This window comes from Patagioenas fasciata, chromosome 2, assembly GCF_037038585.1.
Source record: "Patagioenas fasciata isolate bPatFas1 chromosome 2, bPatFas1.hap1, whole genome shotgun sequence".
Lineage (NCBI taxonomy): Eukaryota > Metazoa > Chordata > Aves > Columbiformes > Columbidae > Patagioenas > Patagioenas fasciata.
Genome location: NC_092521.1, coordinates 36814749 through 36836834, shown reverse-complemented (window position 1 = coordinate 36836834; position 22086 = coordinate 36814749). Strand labels below are relative to the sequence as shown.

The 22086-nt window shown below is 36.7% G+C and overlaps 1 protein-coding gene across 3 annotated transcripts in view; it reads left to right on the top strand.

Moving 5' to 3' along the window:
* The window catches only part of PREX2 (phosphatidylinositol-3,4,5-trisphosphate dependent Rac exchange factor 2), a 171867-nt gene that overhangs the window by 88056 nt on the left and 61725 nt on the right, over nucleotides 1-22086 (top strand). For all 3 annotated transcript variants that reach the window (XM_065830622.2, XM_071804036.1, XM_065830621.2), the window contains 9 exons: nucleotides 2565-2682; nucleotides 3533-3717; nucleotides 6530-6691; nucleotides 10470-10692; nucleotides 11044-11251; nucleotides 16458-16637; nucleotides 19454-19548; nucleotides 21463-21545; nucleotides 21883-21973. In XM_065830622.2, coding sequence (XP_065686694.1) covers nucleotides 2565-2682; nucleotides 3533-3717; nucleotides 6530-6691; nucleotides 10470-10692; nucleotides 11044-11251; nucleotides 16458-16637; nucleotides 19454-19548; nucleotides 21463-21545; nucleotides 21883-21973 — 1345 coding nt within the window. The remainder of the gene's footprint in view (nucleotides 1-2564; nucleotides 2683-3532; nucleotides 3718-6529; nucleotides 6692-10469; nucleotides 10693-11043; nucleotides 11252-16457; nucleotides 16638-19453; nucleotides 19549-21462; nucleotides 21546-21882; nucleotides 21974-22086) is intronic.

Below are 22086 nucleotides of genomic sequence, written 5' to 3'. Positions count from 1 at the left end.
AATTAATTAACTTCACAAACACTTCCAGTGCATGTTAATTGAGAAGAAAAATCCAATTAAAATCAAGAGTGAAATACTTCTCCCACACCTACTGCATAGATATGAGATAAGAATTACAAATAAGCGGTAGTTGGAACTGTGTCATGCAAATACAATCTTTATGAAAATGTTTGTCTGGATGTTTGTGTTTAAACTCTGATACAGAATTGAAGTTGTTACATAGCACATTGAGATCAAGCTCGCCTATTTTTTAAAGGAAGATGAGCTCTAATAAAGAGAAGGTGCTTTGTTCACTAGTAGCAAAACTGCCTAGAATAAAAGAGAAAGTAAATTATTTACAGCAGATGTGTTCTCTCTGTGTGTAACTATAGAGTTCCTATAGAGATTAATGACATCCAAAGAGGATTGATTAATGTTGTCTGGCATGAATGCCTTGCTATGCAAAATTACTGTGTGTGTGTGTGTTTGTTTTTTTAATCCCCTTGTGTAATATGTTGGAGTCCATAACTGTGTTTTATTTCAATCTTAAAAAGTAGCTGATCATAATTCAGCAAATCATAATTAAAATCCCTCAGACAGACAAGTAAAACTTCATTTAGGATATAGTGCTATCAAATACTAGGGGAGACCTGTCTAGACTGAAATAAATGGCAGTATTCCCACTGGTGTCAAGGCAGCTCAAATTTCATTTCCTATTCAGAAATTTCAGTTTTTAATTATTTGGAAGATGACTATGGATTTCTCCTATTTTGTAACTACAGTGCATTAGCCTATCATTTAATTAGCATGAATACTACAGGCTCCCCTGCGCTTGGCAATTGCATAATTGAAAGGGGTCTTTTTATATTGTCTTTTTATATTTCCTGCATGTTCCACTTCTCAGGGTGAGGAATCTCCCTGCTTGTCTAGAGAGTGAGGTTTCATTTCAGATTCTTGCACTGTGAATAGCAGTGTAACTTCTGTTGGACAATGTTTCTATTCTTTCTGTCTGGATAAAGAAAATTGAAAGCAGATTTTACTTCTTGGAATTACAGTTTCTTTGCAGTAATGCTAACCATGATGTGACAGATTTATGCTTAGTTTGTGCCTCTGTGGTGCTTGTGGAGAACATCGCTCTGAATCATATTGTGTTACGTCTTGTGTTAACTTTGAAAGAGGGGCTTCCAGTTTAAGTGGTTAGTCCTTCCATCAGGCCATGTTATGTTTACATAATGAAGGAACCCTTTGACATAATGTAATCTCCTATTAGAGATTGGCATGTATATCTTAATAGTGGCAGTCAGACCTGTGGGACTCCATAAACAGGCAGCAGGATTTGAGGTGTACCTGTGAAGAGGTATGGGTTTCAGAAGCATTTCTGTCTATCAGCTTTTGCACAGGTGTCTTCCAACAATCGACAGAGAGCTCTGAAAGTTAAGCTTCCTTATTAAAATATTTCAGTGCCTTTTGGGGAAAAGTGAGGCATACATGAATCTAGGGAAACTAGAGGGAAAGAGTAGCTTAGTCTTTCAAACATTCAGTCGTCTATGATTATTGGGTTGAAGATAGCAGCTGGATGTTGTATATTAACAAAGCATAATCAGAGGTACTTGACATTTTGTGTGAAAGTTGTAATATTTAGCTTAAACGCTGGTATCCTTCCTTAACTTTGAATTCTTCCACAAACTTATTTTTAAAGTCTCTGAATTCAGATTGGTCATAATTGTGTCATTTATTCTACTGTAGCTGTTAGAGAGGCAGTGATTAAATGACTGTCAAGCTTCTTTTGAAGTGTAAGGTGAAGAGTAGTCTGGAGATGCCGTACTTGACAGGCCCTTCCACAAGGGCATGTGGCTGAGTAAGTGAGGGGGGGAGAACAAGATGTAAGGTGTACGTGTGGCTTCTTCATAGGCTGTATGACACAGCCAAGATTCCTGTCGTGACATGTCAGTCACATAAGATGCTGGACTTTTGGGACCCGCGATTCTGTCTTTTTTGGGGGCTTTGCAGATCAGTTTGATAGATGCAAAACTTCTTGTAAACTAACTATAGTCAAGGCAAATATAGGTAATGAAGGCTGCAGTGTATATTCTTCTTGTCAGTGATGTGTAGGTGACAGATTAACTGGAGATACTGTGTCTTTGGTTGGTATTCCATATTTGCCAGTAAATTTGTGGATGCACAGCAGATGGAGCAATGCAAAAATTGGTTGTCTTTATTTTTTCACTATTTCTTCTCCCAAATATTTTTCAAGTTACAGTTTGATTTGAAATGTCTTAAATTATTTTTGGCAGAGACATGCAACTGATAGATGTCATGCTGTCACAGATTTCATACTGTCTTGTGACAGTATACTCTGAAATAAAAAAAATTAGTTAACAAAATACTTCAGATGGTTTTAGACAAAGCCAAAATTCTCTACAGTTTTCAAAATATTATTTTCAACTTGGAGTTCAGAAGGCAATAATGCTGATAATAATCAGGGAATTCAAACATCTGTTTCATGTTTCATAGCAGTGAAATAAATTGCTATCTATTGCAATTACAAAGCTTTTCCTAGCTGCCTTTTTTCTGTTGTTTTTTAGCAAGATTCTATACAGTGGGTTTACAACAGCATTGAAAGTGCACAGGAAGATCTTCAGAAAACAACCACAAAGCCCTCTGGAGATGATGGAGGAGATGCCTTTGACTGCAAAGTGGAAGGTATATGATGCTTGTTTTGATTCTGTTGTTGCTCAGGATGTTGGTGTAGCAGCTAGGAAAATATAGGCAGTGGTTTTGTTTTCAGAAAGGAAATTGCAAGCAGACTGTAAGATGTGATTTACATAAGGACTTGCTTTTTTATGTATTCTGAAGATGTAAATTTAACATGCTGTTCTCTGAAAATTATTTTACTTCCCATTTTCAGAAAAAGCTGCTGTGTACACTTAAGGGAAAATCTGTTCAATTTTCATTCATAGAATAGATAATACCAGGAATTACCTGATTTATTTTCACCACTAGTAATAATTTAAGGCTAAATTAGATGTGTTAGTCACTACTGCGTGAGAAATTAGCTATCCTTCAGATTATTTTCAGACAATTAACATTTAGATAAAACTGCATTCATATGCATCATGGTGATTAAAGAGAGACTTAACGTATTTATGTTCTCTGGGTAAATGCTGATATTGTGCTTTCATTTCTGAATGTTGACACTTTGCATGGTCATTTTCTTCTAGTTTATTTAGAAGTTCTCAGTTTTCCTTTTTTTTTTTTGTTGATTTTTATTTCTCTGGATTATAAACAAAATTGAATTTGTCCCCTTCAATAACTGTTTGTAAAGAGAGACTACAGTGACTTGTCCATGCCTCTTCAGCAATCTAGTATTTTAGCATCCATAAACCTACTGGTGTTCTGATTATTAAGTCATTCCGCTGGTAGCTGGGGTATTTGATGAGTGTTTTTTAAATAGAATGATTTGAAATACCTGTTTCTAGAACATATGCCAATGTCCTTTTCAGTTCAATGGCCAACCCTCCTCAGCTGATTCGTGTTCTTTTCTTTATTCTAGAGGTAATCGACAAATTTAACACTATGGCAATAATTGATGGGAAGAAAGATCATGTGAGTTTGACTGTTGACAATGTTCATCTGGAGTATGGAGTAGTTTATGAGTATGACAGCACAGCTGGAATAAAGTGCCACGTGTTAGAAAAGATGATTGAACCGAAGGGATTTTTCAGCTTGACTGCAAAGGTATGAAGCAATTTTTGTATGTACTAATTCTTATTATGCTTAATACCTGTGGGCCAACTTCTGTCTTTTGCTTATTCTTAGAATTATATGTATTTAATACCTTATATTTGGTCACCTCTATCCCTCTGACATTTTGAAGGATGATTGAGTACTGAGGAGGCAAACAAAGTCATGGCGAGGTTATAAATTGAGCCTCTGAACTGAAAAGATGTTAAAGAAAATGAAAGTCTTCCGTTCCTCCTGCCCCTCTCTGCTTTTTCTTAATTATCGAATAAAACTTGAAAGAAAGTCAGAGACTCACTGAAGTGTCGTAACTTGGTGAAGGTAGGCTGTAGTTTCCAAAAGTTATTTAATTTCAGTAGCACTGCATGTGCAACTTTCAAAATTTATTTCAGTAAAAGGAGTAGTGCAACATTGGTCTTCTTTATGTCTGAAAGTTAAATAAACCTGTGCATATATTGGTTATATCACAGAGGAAGAAAAATACAAGTGCAACTTCAGAGTTTACTTCGGAGTTTTTATTTTGTGAATATTTCTAAATGGCAAAATCTGTGATTGCTCTAAAGGGGATGTGATTTTTTATATATATATATATATATATATATATATATATCTGGTCATTGTCTGAGCCAAACTGACAGATAATGTAGTCATATAGCTTTTACTAAGTTTGTTTTTATCTTTTCACACAGACATGCATGCTAACAAAGTACACTTAATAAAAAGTATGAAAGCCTACATTTTGGGGAGTGCGTTGATATCTGCACATTTCTTTTTCTGCTGATCTTCCATCAGAAGTATAAACTAAAGTACTGATCACTTATTGAAATGAATGAGGCATGGGCACCTGTTTCTTTTCCCTGATTTCACTTTGGAGCAGGTCAGGTAGACAGACAGGGGAGTAACTTCATGCACCAGCACAATGAGATTTGCTAGATCTGGTCTAGTCAGTGCTTCAGGTCGTTGGCCTGAAAGATGTTAATTCTTGTTGTAATCACAATTTCATGTAAAATGTTTAGTGTATTGTTTTCTAATGGCTTATGAAATATTTTTCCATTGCTCTGTATGGAGTAGTTAAGTAAAGAAGTACTTTCAGCACACTGATTCTGGCCTTAAATAGTGCAGTGTCATCACTCTTAGTGTTTAGGCTGGCTCAATAAATACTTAGAAATTATTAAAAAACAAGAAGGGAATGTAATGTGACTATGTTAGAATAATATAAAGTTTATATCAAGTGATAGTGGTCTAAATGGCTACAAAAGGTCCACTGGTAGAAAAAGAAGGTCCCTTAGCTCAAAGGTGATAGTACAAATTGCAGTGGCGTTTCATCAAATATAACTGTCTACAAATGGTTTTAAATACTCTAAACATAAACTCTGTGCATTCAGTGGGGTCTTATCCTTCTCTCCATATGCTTCTTTCTTTGTTGTGTATTTATTGTTACTTTGCGTTTTTAAACATCTCTAGTTTGCATCATATGTAGTAGGGGAGTGAAGTAATCCCAGGCTGCTTTCCTGTATTGTGCAGATCTTCGAACGCTTTCTCATCATAACTACTAGCACAAAGCTGTGCTGCAGAAGTTACTGGTTTTGAATGCACTTATTTTAATATACAGCTGCAAAAAACCTCACCTGAATTATTTTCATTTCTATTATTAATTAAATCCGACATAAAGGAGGCTTAGAAGTATGACCAAAGGGACTGAGATGTTTAATACAGTAATTAAACACTGTAGCAGAAGAGTTAAAGACTTACCTTAACTCATACTGCTGGGGACCTGAGAAAAAAATTCTCTCAGGATCTACTACTTTTTAATCTGTGACTTCTTAAAAACTTCAGATTTTGCACTTCAAAATTTCTCTATGTTATCATGTTTTTCTAAACTCCTTGGTGGAGTTTATAAATCGTATATTAAGTCTGTGATGGTGGATAGTATAATAATAAATTGTAGCAGAAGTGAATTACAGACCTAAGTCCCATGATGGAGTCATACTGTATGTGTTGTTTGTCCAGACTGCTTTGAGTAGCTCTTTAGTTCTTTAGAGGCCTTAATCTGGATTTTGGGTGCCTGTCTTAGAAAGTTATTTTGGGTGTATTTTGTTTTTCAAACACGTCTTCAGAGTCGGACCCAACTAGCAGGAGGCATCTTCCAAGTTTCCTAACACAGAGAATTTCAATGCCTGAAATGTAACTCTGACTCCAACACCAGGGCTGCATCCTACCCTCACCTCTTCAACATGCCTTTTCTTTCAGTTCTCTATCACCATCATTTGCTGGTGGTATTTCTGTCCTAGGAAAACTTGAGTCTTTGCTGGGCAATATAGCTTCTTTAGTTCTCCATCTCCCATTTATATATGCAGAATATATAAGCGGATCGCACTCAGTTTTCTTCTATGCTTTTTCGATGTGTTAGTATCAATTTTACTGCAAAACCAAAGTTTTGCTACAAGTAATGAATTCATTCATCAGCTTTGCATAATATGTGCTGTTCAAGTAAATACAGCAGATAATGTATTTTAGAGGAGCCGTAGTGGTTACATTAGTAGGAAATTAGTAGTAAATCCATTATCAGACAGTGTCATGAGAAGTTAAATAAAAGTGCTTATTATAGGTATAATTTATGCAGGAGATAGATTTAAAGAAACCTCTTTGCTTCCCCAGTTTCATTAATGGTTGTTATGCAGCATTACCTGTATTGTTAAAAGGCAACTGATTATCAGGCTTTTCAGCTTTAATTCTAAGGGATATTAAGTAAGGGGATTTCTTAGTCATCTTATTTCATAACACACTGCTTTTGTTTTTATTATCTTAGATTCTTGAAGCACTGGCAAAAAGCGATGAACATTTTGTGCAGAATTGCAACAGCCTCAATTCCTTAAATGAAGTGATCCCCACCGAGCTTCAAAGTAAATTCAGTGTCATCTGCAGTGAGAAAATTGAGCATATCTACCGAAGAATCTCTAGCTATAAAAAGGTACAACCTGCATGTCCTGAGCTTGGTGATATTTCTCTTTTAAGGGAGAAACAAGGGAATGTGGTACAGTTTGAATAACTCTTCAAAATGTCTATTGCAATGACAAAAATATGGATGAAAGTTTAGCTATTTTGAGGTGTGAATGCCTGAACTGAGTAACTGCATAAATTCTTTTCAAACTGTGCTCTTTATTATCCCTTATTTAGACACTGTGTAGATTGTATCCTTAGTTGTTTGCTGTCTTCAGTTGCAGATACAATCAACTGCATATTTCCCACAGAAGGCCCAGCATTCTCATAAATGCCTTAAACCAATACTCTAGTGAATTTGCAGATGTTAACCAAAATGAGGCAATAACAGCTGAATTTTTTTTCCTTCTAATCTTCCATCTTAATTTTAAATACCAAATTGTTACCCTTTTATTCATCCTTTATGTCCTTCAAATTCTAGCAAGACTCTTAATAGTAATAACTCTGTAAATTGTTAGATTAACTTGGGTTAATAAAACATGCAGCACAGAAGAAGGGCGAAAGTGCTGATTTTCATACAGTTGACATCTAAATTAATGAGATGTGAATGAATAAAGTATGACCTCTAGTTGCAGTCAGTGTATTTCTCTGTAGTTGTTTTGCTAAGCAGGACATAAATGAATCAACCATTTGCCAGTTTGTTAATGCAAACTTACGTTCTCATCTTGGCTTCTGGTTCCTCTCCCATACAAACTAGTTCTTGGGGATTGAAACTAGTTTGAAGTAAGCCCGAAATGGTAACAAAGAACTGACTCTGCCCTGTCTTATCTCAGTTGGGGTCTGAGTTGAGACATTTACAAACTGCTCTGTTCTGAGAGTTAATATGCAAAAACTTGAAAGGAAACAAAAAGGAAAAAGAGGTTCAATGTAGAAGCTTCACCCAGTTCTAAAAGTTGCATGGAAAAGTTGCTTGTTTTTCGAAGAAAAGGAGGGAAAACTGTAAGGAAAATCTGTAGCTTCAGTAGGATGAAGGCCAAAAAGTGGTTTTCCAAAGACTTTCTAGGGTGCTGTCTGACAAGAAATTGAATAAACTGAGGAGCTGAGTAACAGAAGGAGACATCAAAAGGTTTCTGATGCTGCAGTACCAAACATCTGATGTGTCAGTTGTTTGCCTGAATTATATTCCTTTGTGTTTTCTATTTAATTAAAATTCAAAATATATTTTAAAAAAAATTATTAGTTTTAACATTAATAATAGTGTATTTGGAGTTCAAGTAATGTGTAGGTGGTTTACCTTTCCCATAGCCAAAAATCTGAGCATGATGTACAGTCTCTTTACAGGAGGCCAAAATGATATATGAAATTTTATTATATTATACTGGGTGTGAAACAAACAGCCTCGGGGAAGTTTTCATAGTGCTTATACTGTCTAGAAGCAGATCTTGCTGATACAAACTGCACTTCCAAGCTCATCTGCTCAAAAATCAGTAGTTTCACAGTTACAGCTTTTAATGACAATTAGTAATGCAGTGAATTTCAGGAATAGATATGTCGTTTTCTTGGCAAGGTAAGGGTAACCATAGTTACAGGAGACTTTTAGAGCGCCTGAGCCCGGCTTGGTTCCTGGTTTCACTGTGAAAGTTTGAGTTCTATAAATAGAAACCCTGTAGATTTCTGCAGTTCCTACTATTATTATTATCAGAACATTTTGCTCATAATAGACCTCGAGTGCAGTGCCATGAGTCCCAGATGTTTCTGAACACATATATGAGAAGAATTTTAGGCCTGACTTATGACCTGATTAAATTGTAGCCAGGCATTTGGTCTCTCTGGAGCAGGATGTGTGGGAGATTGAGATGTGAAATATGTACTGCTTGCAAGAACATTTTCATCACTGAATGTCCTTAGTGCCCTTCTTAACTATTTGTACATTCTTCAGCCTTCAAACAATTCCATAATTGGATTTCTTGTAACCTTCCAGATCTTATTCTGATATAAATATTTAAATGTTACTAATCAGTCAAATGTTCATCAGGCTGAAGTAATATGACACCAAAATAAGCAGCAATGTAAATCCTAGCACAGAAACCTGTTGTTACTCAGAAGGGATATACCTTTGTTCAACTCAAGTGTTAGTCAAAACTTGACTGATTGAATTTGTACTGATATTTATCGGAGAGGGAACTTTGCAAATTAACTTTGAAAATAATCTTACGCATGAGCTATGCTGCGTATCTGCGGTAGGTCTGTGCAACATTTCGACTGGACAGATACTGTGATTAAAATACCAGAGACTTGGAACTGATTGTGTCTTTTCCAGAAAAAAAAATTCCCCTAAAACCAAAATGCAGCAGAAAGGACGTATTTTGACAAAAATCCTACTTGTGACTGACAAGTCTCTTCTCCAGTGGGAGAGCTTTATCTCATGACTTTTGTGATTCTAAAATAGGTGTATTTTCTAAGTGTCCAAATTTGGTACAGTTCAGTCAGTCAGCCCACCTTAAAAAAACAAATATATGTAAGGCTGTTCAAGAATGTGCACAAAATTTCTGATGTTATAGTGAAGGAGATGTGACTAAGCACTGTATTAGAATTATACCATAAACATTTTCATCATTGCTGAGCTGATACAATGGGGGAGAAAAGAGGTAGTGGAGTAGCAAAGTCTGTAAACTATGGTATTTGCAGTTTTTATGCTCTAACGTTTATTAGCTTCACAGAATCACTCAAAATCACAGAATGGTTGAGGTTGAGAGAGACTTCCAAAGGTCTTGTCCAAAAGCCCTGCTCAAGCAGAGCCACCTAGAGATGGTTGCCCCAGAACTGTGTCAGATGGCACTTAAAGTATCTCTTAGAGGGAAATCCAACAACCTTTCTGGGCAACCTGTGCCAGTGCTTGGTCACCCTCACAATGAAAAAGTGTTTCCTGATGTTCAGGGGGAACCTCCTGTGTTTGTTTGTGCCCATTGCTTCTGGCTCTGGCACTGGGCGCCACTGAGAAGAACCCAGCTCCATCCTCTCTGCACCCTCCCTTCAGGTGTTTGAATACATTGATGAAATCCCCCTGAGCCTTTTCCAGGCTGAGCAGTCCCAGCTCTATCAGCCTTTCCTCACAGGAGAGATCATCCGGTCTCTTAACCATCTTGGTGGCGCTTAGCTGGACTCTCCAGTATGCCCGTGTGTCTCTATTTCTGGGGAGCCCAGAACTGGACCCAGCACGCCAGGTGTGGCCTCATCAGTGCTGAGTAGAGGGGCAGGGTCACCTCCTTCCACGTGCTGACAACAGCTCTGCTAATGCAGCCCAGGAAACCATTAGGAAGGACTTAATCCTTCCTGAATATGAAATTCATAGTTCATAGCTTCCAATCCTGTTTTTATTATAGCCTCAGGTAAAAATTTAAGATTTTTTTGCAAGACATTGACTTGAAAACATCTATGTCAGCAGATGTTTATAAATGTTGTGTAGTACAGCACTGGATCATAGAGCATTTCCAGACTTTCTCCCCAGGAAAACACTTCATATTTTACTATGGTGCGATGAAAATAAATTATATTTCCTTGGTACAAGGCTAATTACAATTATAAATATCACTTACTTCAAAACCCAACCTCTCAGAAATATAAAATGAAAAATACTTTTTCTTTCCCTTATAGAGGAAGATGGAAGTATGAAGTCAAGATGTCTGAAGTCAAGGTTGCCTGAAATATTATATACTTTTGTTTTCTAGTCAGGTACACAAGTTTTGTCAGCCAAGTGCTGACGCATCAAAAGCTGTTAATAAAAATGTTGTTTTCTTTCCCCCTTCTAGTTTTCAAGAGTATTGAAAAACAGAGCTTGGCCTACCTTCAAACAAGCTAAGTCAAAGATTTCACCACTTCACAGCAGTGATTTCTGTCCAACCAATTGCCATATCAATGTGATGGAAGTGTCTTACCCTAAAACCTCAACTTCCCTCGGTAGTGCCTTTGGTGTACAGTTAGACAGCAGAAAACATTCGTCACATGAAAAGGAAAATAAGAACGCTGATCAAGGTAAGTCCATTGCACTTGAAAGAACTACTTCCAGTGCTTCTGATACAGAGTTGTAAAAGGTAACTGGTTTAGGTTTATGTCCCAAATATTAAAATTAAGGACAAGGCTTTATGAAATCCCTCTGTTTTCAATACTTAGGTTTATTTTAAAGCATAATAAATACTAGTCGTAATTTCACAGTAGTATTTTCCTTAAATAGCTTGACTTTGATATGCAAAATAAAATACAAAATTAAATCATTACATGAAGCTTTAAGCAGGAGAAGAGTTCACTGTCTGTTGGGTATTTTATGAACTTCGAAATGTATGTTGAAAAAAAGATAATGATGTGATGTATTTGGATTATTCCCAGGTAAACTGAATCCCATGATCTATGTCCAACATACCATTACTACTATGGCTGCTCCTTCAGGGCAGTCTCTTGGCCAGCAAGAGGGCCATGGTCTGAGGTACCTCTTAAAAGAAGAAGATTTAGAAACACAAGATGTCTATCAAAAATTACTGTTCAAATTACAAGCTGCACTGAAAGAGATGGAAACATGTGTCTGTCAAATAGATGAGTAAGTAAATATTACCTTCTGGACCTGCCTTTAATTTTTCCATTGAAGATACTGATGCATGTGTGAACTGTTTTTGTGCAGTGTAGGATCAGTGTTGGGTTGAGATAGAATTAAGGCAAAGAACTTAGGTGTAGGTAATATTATATTTTGTTCTTTTCCCCTAGCATCCCTGATTTTTTTTCCCCACTTTAGTTTGTAGCTTTTCTCTTGAATGTGGAAATGCTAATCATTTTGAGATGAGAGAAACAGGAGGCCCACATGTCATCTAAAATTTCACTAGGAATGGAAACAACGGGCAGAGGTATAAAAATAGGTTTTATTGAACGTTTCGGGTATTGCTGGATAGTCGGGAGATGACTTTGCAAGTAAGGCATTTTCATGCATAGGACAATTTTAATTTGTTGAACATTTTCCAAAACCAAATTGGCCTTAACGAAGAACTATGGGTCTAGGGAGAGCTACTCTTGAGTGATTAGGACACTTAGCTTGAATGTGGGAGACCCAGGGTCTCATCACAGTTTGTCCTAATTCAGGAGACAGATTTAAAACTGGCTTTTCCCTTTGTGAGCTAAGTGGGTTGACTACTAGGCTATTTGCTGTGTTGGGATGAAGATGAAGAAGGATGATAGGTCTTTCAGTTTCGAAAGATCCCATATGTAATGCAAATGTTAGAAATTATTCATTTTGAAAATACAAATAACATAATTTTTGAGTTTAAAAGGCAGTGTTTCATGATCTCCGATGAGGAAAAGTGGTGTATCATTGCTTCTCCTCTTATTTTGATGACTGTACAGTGATTTGTCCTTTCATAGCTATTTCAGAGTGGGGATTTTTTCATGCTCTTCTCATAGTAATGTAACCATTACACAGTAATAAGTCATATTATATACTGCAATAGGAATGAAGGTAAGAGTGGCCTCAGATTTTTTTAAAGAAAATGTTTTCTGTGTCTTTACATAGTTCTGCTAAGTATCATGCTGAAGATGTTAATTAAATTGAACATAATTGCAGTGCATGGATGCACTTAAAAGTGACCGTCTGTAAAGCCTGTCTTGTCACTTTTCCTCAAGGAAGCCAGAAAATTATATATGGAAGTTCAGTCAATGTTTCAGGAAGTTCCAGTTACCAGTCTACCACACCTTTCCTTTTCACTCCCTAGAGCCCATGATGCAAAAGCACAGGAAGTTCTGAGCCTTTTTTTCATGCACATGTATACATAAATACACACACACACACATATATTTACTGTGTGTACAAGTGTATACATATATATGTATATATACACAGATATTAATTTTGAGTTGCACAGTTGTGTCAGTAACTACAGGGGTTCACTTTTTTTTTTTCCCCTCATACATTTCGAAGACTTACCTTTTGCTGTTTATAAGACTGAGATTTTCAGGCTTTATTCCTCCCAGACTTTGAGTGGAGTGCCAGAGCATAATTACTGTGGAGGAAAGTGGTTCTGTACGGGAAACGGGACAGCCAAAGGGACCTATAGTACTTAGAAGTGCTGAACAGGGAAGAGGGAAACTGGGTGTGAGCAGGTCAGCAGTACTTGTTGTATTCTATTAGAACATAGTTACAGCTGCTAATTAACTCTTGAGAGAAAAGTTATTATTCTGTCTTTTGTTTCTTAGTTGTCCTAAAATGGTTAATCATTGTGAGCCATCATCATTATTATGATTTTGTCAGGACAGAAAATATGAACATGACATCACAATTCTAAATTTATGTGCTATTGAATGATAGAACAATTGGCTTACTGAATGACTGTTTGGTACCCTGCATAACAGGACTGTTGAAAAACTGTTGCTCTTTCATATCACTGTTATAGATGTCTCTGCTCTGTGTTGAGGTCAGTAGTGGTCTCTCTCTCAACTCCTGAAATCTGGGGGCAGTGTTACCTGCCCAACCTCTCCCATCTGTTTGTGAATGAAAGTGAACTGAAAAGCAAGTGTTTCACCTTGTCTGCAGGTGAAGCAGGTCTGTGAGAGCTTGAGTATTATGGGAAGGGGATGTCTAAGAGAAGGCTGAGTACTCCTACCATTATCTTTGTAGTAACTTCTGTAATGGTTTGTTGGTGAGATAGAGTTGTATAAGAAGTACCGTACTGATGGAAAGAGATGCAAAAAAATACCCACATCCACTTTCCACAGCCTTTCAAAGTTCTGCTGGCTCCTCGTTCAAGTGGTTTAATAGTATCCCAGTACTTCTTTAGTTCCATTGCCAGATACCAACCATTGATTCCAGGTGTTATACAGAGATAAGTCCTTCAAGTTTTTTTCTCCCTGGTGACTATGCTGTTTCTTGGTTCACATACACTCAGTGTGCTCCCTCGATCCCAGATGCTTTTTGGAAAGATGTCTGTTGGGAGTATACAGGAGGCTTGAAAATTTTCCGAGCCTCTGTGGGGTAAGGAAAAAGCAAAGGAGTTACAGGTTGCATAGGTTTTTTTGTTACTGCCTGTGGCTATCAGTTTTTAATGCTTCAACTGACTGTAGCAGGTTGTGTTTGTTTGTGACATACTTTTAGGATTGTCTTGATTTTGGTTACATACAGGATTAATTCCACATATGAGGATTGTTTTGGTCAAGACTCAAATTTGTTTTAATGGAAATTTTCTTCAGAGTTACAGGGACTTTCTAGCTGTTAGTGACTACTCATTCACATATTCACATATTTATCCTATGAGAGATAGGCATCTAAGATAATTTTGTTTGGGGCAGACCCAACTCCAAAGAAGATACAATGTGCATATGCTGTGTTTACAAAGAAAAAGCTTTTTTTAAGTTCTTTTTTTTTTCATCCAGGTTTTGGTTTGTGTGTTTTAGACTCCCCAAACTAGGTTTCTAAGACCACTTCAGTGCCCTCAAGAACAACCAGCTCCAGAACTCTGTTATCCAAAGTTCCAGTTTTCGTACGTGGTAGTTCAGCAAAAATAAATTCCCTTAGAAAAAGAGGCTGCCTGCTGAGAGAAATAGAAAAGCTCCCTCAGGAAAAGCTCCAGCTCCCTTTATCAGTCTTTTACTGAGATCTTGGCAGCAGTGACTTAACAGTCACATAAAAGAAGAGGATATAATAGCCTGTCTGTGTCTTTGCAAATAATTACTCAGGGGAAGATATTTTCAGGAGTTGACATTGTAGTTCATTATGCTTGTTTCTTGCTCTTGATTATTTTCTTGCAACCAAAAAAAAAAATCCACAAGAAGCTACCAGAATGGATCTGCCCATAGCCCATTTTTGTTTTCCTAGAAGTGGATGGTAATGGGAACACAAGAAAAGTCAATAGTGTAGATTAATCCTTGTCCTTACCTCATCTCATCTTCCAGCAGGCAGTGCTACAAGGTCTTCTTGGAATGGACCTTTTGTTTTAAGAGCACTGTTAGAATGGTATGCTGTGAATTTGTCTGATTCCTTTTTTGAACCCCTTTTAATTTTTTATACTTATAGAATAAGTTTTAAAAGTACAAAGAACTGATTTTTCTGAGATCAACGTTCTGTACAGTTTTTCTGTATTTCATTTGCAGTTCAGATCATTAATTTTCCTATATATACGATAAATATATATCTGTTAGATTTTAGCCAGAGGAAGTTATGCAGAAATAATGAAAGGATTTGCTAAAAAGCTTTGATTACCATCCTTCTTTCCCTAAACTTAATGTCAAACCCTGTGCTAACATCTATCAGGTCATAAATTCAATGAGACCAAGCTTGATACACCATTTGCGGTATTTAATCATTGCTATACATTCAACGGACAGCATTATAGGGATAATCCACCCAATTGCATTTCCAAAGTACGTGGTTTCTTAATTTTTGTCTTCAAACTCTTTCCATTCCTGAGAGTCAGGAAATGATTTGTATATACTCAAAAACATTATAGTTGAACATGGTATTGAACACGTTTTTTGTATGCAAGAAGTCACTGCTCTGAGTCCAGAAACTTCTGCTTTCAAGGTGATCAGGTTCTTTTCTGGCAGAGTACTTGGTAGCTCAGTACTGGTGTAACTGTATCGGAACAAACTTAACTTTGTTGGGATTAAGAATTAATTACTTCAGCTGGCAGGTCCCCACAAAATTAAGATGGAGCTCTAAATCACTTAAAATCAGAATTCCTCCCTTGCATAATGTAACAGTGCTAATATGTGCGTTGAGAAATAAGACTAAAGGAAGGAATTCTAAGTGCAGCCCTTTAAAAACCATTAGGGCAGCATTTTTGTTCACAAAAGATATGCATCTCCTTTTAGTTTCCCTTCAAAAATAAGAACTATGTGTAACATGTTTGAATCCCACCATGCCTTTGGTAGAAAGTTTGCCAGCTGACCATTCTGACAGCTCCTACAGTAAAACCCTGCTATTGTGTCCAAGTGCTTTACAGAGGGGATGGGGGGAATCTAAATTCAATGTCTTCTGATTTCAGGTAGTTAGAAGGTAGTTTTTTCAAGAAAAACGTTGCCTCTGAAATCCAAATTTTAGTTTGAAAATGTCATTCTAATGACGTGTTTGAGTAATAGGAATTAAAGAACAATTGCCCATTATAGCTGTTCTGATCTTGAAAGTAAATTAGAACATCTCAATGAGTTAATCACCCAAGAATATGCATCTTTTGCTTCCAGTACTTGTGTATGTTCTAAATGTAGCAGTCTGCACTGCTCTCTCTTCTCGACTGGATTTCACTTTTGTGTTTGTCACAGAAGCTTGTAGATTAATCATCAGGTTTACTAGTGAAAGTGGCTCAGACACTTTGAATATCAGGAAATACACAGATATGTTAATAAGTATTCTTAAAATGTCATAGTAAAATAGCTCGTGTTGCAGGCTGGCATGTCCGGTGCAGTAGTAATTGATAAAACACAGGCTTTTCACAGAGATACAGTTTCTTTGGGTTTTCTTGATTTGTGCTGAGAAGTACATGGTTCTTGGTTAAAATTTGACCCCAGATGTTCAAGGATGTGCTGTTCTTCCCCAGCCAGAATCATTGGCTTCATACCAGACTGAGTATTTAGTAATGCTAGTGGGTTTCACTGTTACAGTTTTTAACAGTGGAATGTGTCACTTTCTTCCCTTGCTTCGAATAGGTATGGACTGAATTAAGATGTTCCCTTCACATATTGTAGAATAATAGTTGAAGGACGTTGATGAGAAATGTTATCCTGTTCCTAGCTCACTGTATAAGACATGATTTTGTTTGTTTGTCTTGCAGCCTTCTTTCTTCAATAACATATTCTCCCAAATCAGAACGTAAAACGCCTGAGCCTTTAGTACCAGCGGACAGTGATAATGAAAAGGGGGAAAGGAATGGGAAGAAAGTCTGTTTCAGTGTGACAGGTGATGAACAAGAAGATTCTGGTCATGATACCATCAGCAACAGAGATTCTTACAGGTAACTTTACTAATAGTATTTTTGTCAACTGAATGAAACCTGTGGGTTTTTAGACTGTCAAGTGTCTGTGAAGACTATGATTCTGACATCTGAAATTTCTAACAGAGGATAACTAGCATCAAAATGTGTTGCAAGATGTGTAAAATAAACTTAATGAGTAGAGATTAGTTATTAGATCTTAGTGTCCCTCAGCTTTGTAGGATATCACAACCAGAGCTGTAAAGCTTTGCTTTAGATAACCCATCTTAAAAAAAGCATAAATCATTTCTGTTACTGTGTTCCCCCCAAACAAACCAAGTATCTGCGATGGAAAGCAATATGCTAGAGCCACCACTCTTACTGATCTAAATAACAAAAAAATACCTGTTTCTCAACATATATTCTGCACCTTCTTCCACTCTAAATATTGTAGCATCATCTCATCTCTAGAATTCATAATGCATCAAGTTTCTGGTGAATAAAAATAGATAGTATTTTTAAAAGGAAGGAGTAGTTGTAGCAAGCATAGGTCTTACAATGATTCTCTTCTACTGCTTAAAGAGAATTGGTTAACTACATGATACAAAATCTAAATTAAAATTTTAGCTGCAAGTAAAACCAGGGCTTCATTATTTGTTCATTATCGTGTTTCATTATTATGCTCAGAAAGTAGAATCTCAGTAGAGTCATCATTTTTACACAGAATGCTTTGTTGCTGGGATCTCTTTCATAAGCTAATATTTGATTACTGCAGCATGGTAGATAGGAGCTCTTTGTCAGACTAGGAACAGAAATATACATACAAATTTGAACAGAAATAAATATAGAGATAATTTGCACAGAATTTGTCCATCTTGTTCTAACCATGGTGAACACACAAGTGAAGTGCTGAAGTGTGTTTGAGGTTTTCTGTACAGCCCTGCTGTGTCAAACTGACTGTCCAGGAGCTGCTCCAGTGGCCTGTGCTTCTTCCAGTTGGGAAGTTACCCAGTTGGCACAAGATTTGAGTGTGGAGAAAGAAGGTGTATCTTAAGACATGAGTGTCTCTTAGTTTAAAATATTTTATTTATTCTGATTCCAGTCATATATAATCCATTGTGGTTGTTTAGGGGTGATAAAATACAGGGTTCCATATGCAGAATAATCATAAAATCTGTGAATTTAGAACAATTGTTGGAGTGAGACTGGATTTTTTTTGTTTCTTTGCTTAAATAATTATATTAGGCAATACTTAAAATCTCCAGATCCCATTATACTGCTGTGGTTATTATTAGAGCTAGTAGGCTGGTTTAATCCATTAGAGTGTTCTCATTTTGTGTTGTACGGTCTCATTATAAACTTTACAATATAACACAACAAAAATGCAGTATGATATAGCTGATACATCTAATCTGTTTCTCATTTTCCTGTGTTTTATTTTCTCATGTATTGCACAATCCAGTTTTAAATAACCTTCACCTTCTCTTTGGAGACTTTAATAAGTGAATAGTGTTAGAGAACATTTCTTAATATCCAGCCAGAGATTCTTAATACTCCTTGGGACTGTTGACTCTCTGTTAGGAACACATTGTTACTGATGTCTTAATGGATATGACTAATTATATATCATATTGCTTCATTTATAAATTATCCCCATTCATTTACATGGTTGGCTACAGGTCCAAAACATATAACTTAGCCAGAAAATGTAAGTCAGTATGCCAAAACTGGTAAAAGATCACTTCTGTATTTACAAAAATAAAACAAGTAGGGGCTACACGTATACCTGCAGCATAATATGTAAAAGATAGATGTGTGTATCTTAGGGAATGCGTATACTCGATTCATAGAAGAAAAAACAGATCATAATACATAAATATCCTTCAGGTATACTTGTACATTATCTCATATTCTCTTGGTTTTATAAGTCTCCCTCTGTTGGATAATTACTTAAGCATTTCCTGCATTGAAACTAAGCAATCATTGTGAAGTGGCTAAATAACTCTGTTGAAGACTTTGAATTCAAAATTATTGTAATAGGAGTTTTAGTACAAAAGGCTGTGTTTTATTCTGTTTGTGCTTTGGAGGTAGGTATGTTCTCTATTTTCTGTACAGAACAATTAATTTTTGAGGGCGAAGATGAGGTGAATTAGTGTAATATCTACAGCAGAGAAATGAGCAGAAGAAAAATAGACATTTTAATCCCCAAACCTCCTTACTATAGACAGATGTGACATTTTGTATGCATAGAAGGTTTTCCTGAAGTTACAGATACAAATGTCTGTGCACCTTTAACAAAACGAAAAACTGGAGGAGACGTGGTCATAATAAATATTCTGACTGGCAGGGAAATAAGTTTTCAGTTTGAGTTTAGTTGCTACTGAAATGGATCGAGTCTATTCTAAACCTGGTATAGACTCTAGTTTGTAAGTAATTAACCAGACTGTTTAATAATTTGTGTTAGCTATGGACTAGGAATACGGAATTTAAATGTGGAGTTGCTAAAACATTTGATGCCACAGTTTCAAAAACTGTCCCTTGTGTAAGAAAAGTTAGTTGGTTTGCATTGAAAGGGTATTATATCATTCTGCAAGTTCCTGTTCACATGAAAGGGGGAGGGAGACAATTGAATCACCTGTTTTGGGAATCTGGTCCTCTGCATCCTACCAGGATTGCAAATTATATGATACCCTAAGTACAGGGATCTTTATTGTTGCTGAAGAATTGTACAGACCATCTCATAATTAAATTTAAAGTGGAAAAGGGAAAGAATTTCCGTAACTTCAATATAGAGCCTGAATTAAAGGACATGACCTTATTTCTTGTTCTGTTTTGTTTCTTGTTTTTGTTTTTCCAAGCGATTGCAACAGCAATAGGAACTCCATTGCCTCATTCACCAGCATTTGTAGCAGCCAATGCAGTTCTTATTTTCACAGTGATGAAATGGATTCAGGTATGTTTAGAAAAGTCAGCTATGAATCTGTCATATGTTCCTTTTATTCTGTTTTATTCTTTTCATTTGCCTGGTGGTTTTGTTATTTAAAAAAAAAAAGCATCCTCCTTGGTAACAGAAGTGTATCATTTTGCTTCTGCCTAGTTAGTGATGCACTTAAGTCCTTCTGTGAAAGAGAGTTGACGTTCCAGCTTCTCTGAGAACAGCCTGAATTAGTCAGAGCGCTTAGAGTCACTGCTTTTAACTACACTGATGCCTTGACCTTGACAGTGTGTTGTGTTGCACAGAGTAGGGAGCATTTCAGGTGAGTGTGGAATGCTCTTCAGGCCTGTGTCAGCACCCAGACGGTAGGATATGGCTGTGTATGTTTGTAGGAAGGAATGTGAGACCACAGAGGAGCACATTACTGTTTATGCCATGACAAATTGAATTTAAATAAATGCAGCTGCTAGTAGGAATGAGATGGGATTTAACTGCCTGGAGTGGAAGGTCATATACTCAGGGACTAATAACAAAAAATATTTGCTCTGAGCTGAGAACTTACCATTTGGGAATGATTTAGGAAAAGAAAGAGCCAGGCATATTAGTCGAATATGAGCCACCAGTGAGACTTGGCCATAAAAAAGGCAGATTTTATTGCTGGTTGTATCAGGTTGTGTTTTCCATTGGGATAGGAAAGTATTAAAGACATTATGCAAGGTATCTGAGATGCCTTGTGAATAATGCAATTCTAGGCAACTACTTTCCAGAAATGATAGGTACTTACAGAGCTGAGCAGATGCAGAGGAAAATGATGACAACATAAAGAACCATAAATAAAAGAGGAGACCTAGGGTCTGTATCTTCAGCTTTAGGCATAAATGAGCTGATATGCACTTGTGCAGCATCAAGCTGAGGTATCTAAAAGAATATATCTGTGCTAGCCAAGCACAGATACAGCGTTTGAGTTGATAAATAACACTGCTCAGTGGAACTCCCACTCTCCTGACAACTTAATTTTCTTCTAGTTCCAAAGCTAACCTGGTTAACTCCAGATCAAGGCTCTTTGGCACTGTGCTCCATCTATTACAATTAGAATCCTGTGAAGGGCTATAACTACTGGCTGTAAGGACATCTAAAGGAGCTTAAAAAAAAGTCAGGGAGAGAAAAGTGCTATTTAATTGTATCACTGACGTAAGAAAAATGAGTCTAGATTGACCATGAATAAATTTGGATTATAAATTATGAAGGGGCTACTTCTTATCTGTCACTGCAGGAAGAAAACCAGTTTTAAGCTCAATTTTTCACACCTTTTACAAGAGTTCAGGTTGCATCACTCGTTGTCTGAGAGAGCAAGAGACTGAAGGCAGTGACCTGGGAGTCCTTCTTTGTACTTTCTTAGGAAATGACTAAAAGCTTCATATCAAATACAGGGTTTGGATGCTGTATTTTTGTTGAATTACTAAACTCTCAGAATGTTTTAATTAGTAAGAACATTAAGATTGTGAATTGTCTATAGAGTCCATATAAAAATTTTATGGCGAATGCCTTTGAGTGACTTTGTGGTCTTGCTATATTAGGTTCATTTAGTCTGGTGTTTAGGGTGTTCTCCAGCATAGAAGAATCATGTTTTCTGGTCACAGAATGTTTAAGGTTGGAAGGGACATCCAATCCAAGCCCCTGCTTGAGCAGGATCGTCTAGAGCCGGGTTGTCCAGGACTATGTCCAGTTGGGTTTTGAACATGGTCCTTTCTCTAAGAGATATTTCTGTATTATCGAGTGACTACTAAATGCAAAATATGTAGAGAGAACAGTTACTATGATGCTGAAAGCCAACACATCAGTCTGTGTGCAAAGCAGATTATCTAAACTACATAGGTTTTGGAAAATATGCTGAAACTTCTCAACAATTTTTCATTTCAAAATATTTTTCAGGTGATGAGCTTCCCATAAGTGTTCGAATCTCCCATGATAAACAGGACAAGCTCCATAGTTGTTTGGAGCATCTTTTTGGTCAAGTATGAGATTATTTTTCTTGGCTTTGATACTAATGTCCATCCTTGAGCTAAGATGTCTTTAGCAAATACTTCTTTTTCTTTTTACTTTTGCTTTCCACTGTTTACTGGGATGGTATGTATTTACTCATTCTCCTTCAGTTTTCTGTAAACAGTTCAAAACTGCAAATTAAACAGGTCCTTAGATTTAGTCTAACATTCCTGAACTTGTTACTGTAACTAGAGTCATTAGGTAAGAGAGAATCCAAAGATGCTTTTCTGTAGTCCATATTTCTTAAGGAAACAGTTTCTAATTGTGGTTATAAAAAACATCTTTCTCAGAAAACCTTGATCCCAACAGGTTGATTCGATTGTCAATCTTCTGAAAGGACCAGCTGTGATGAGGGCCTTCGAGCAGACAAAATACTTTACACCAGGTCGAGGCCTCCAAGGTAACATCTAATTCTATCTACGAGAATCAAAAAGCAGCTTGAAGGCTGCATGGATGTGTCTCCTATCTAGTCCTTGAGCTGGATGTTGAAGAACAGATATTGCTTAATCTTGG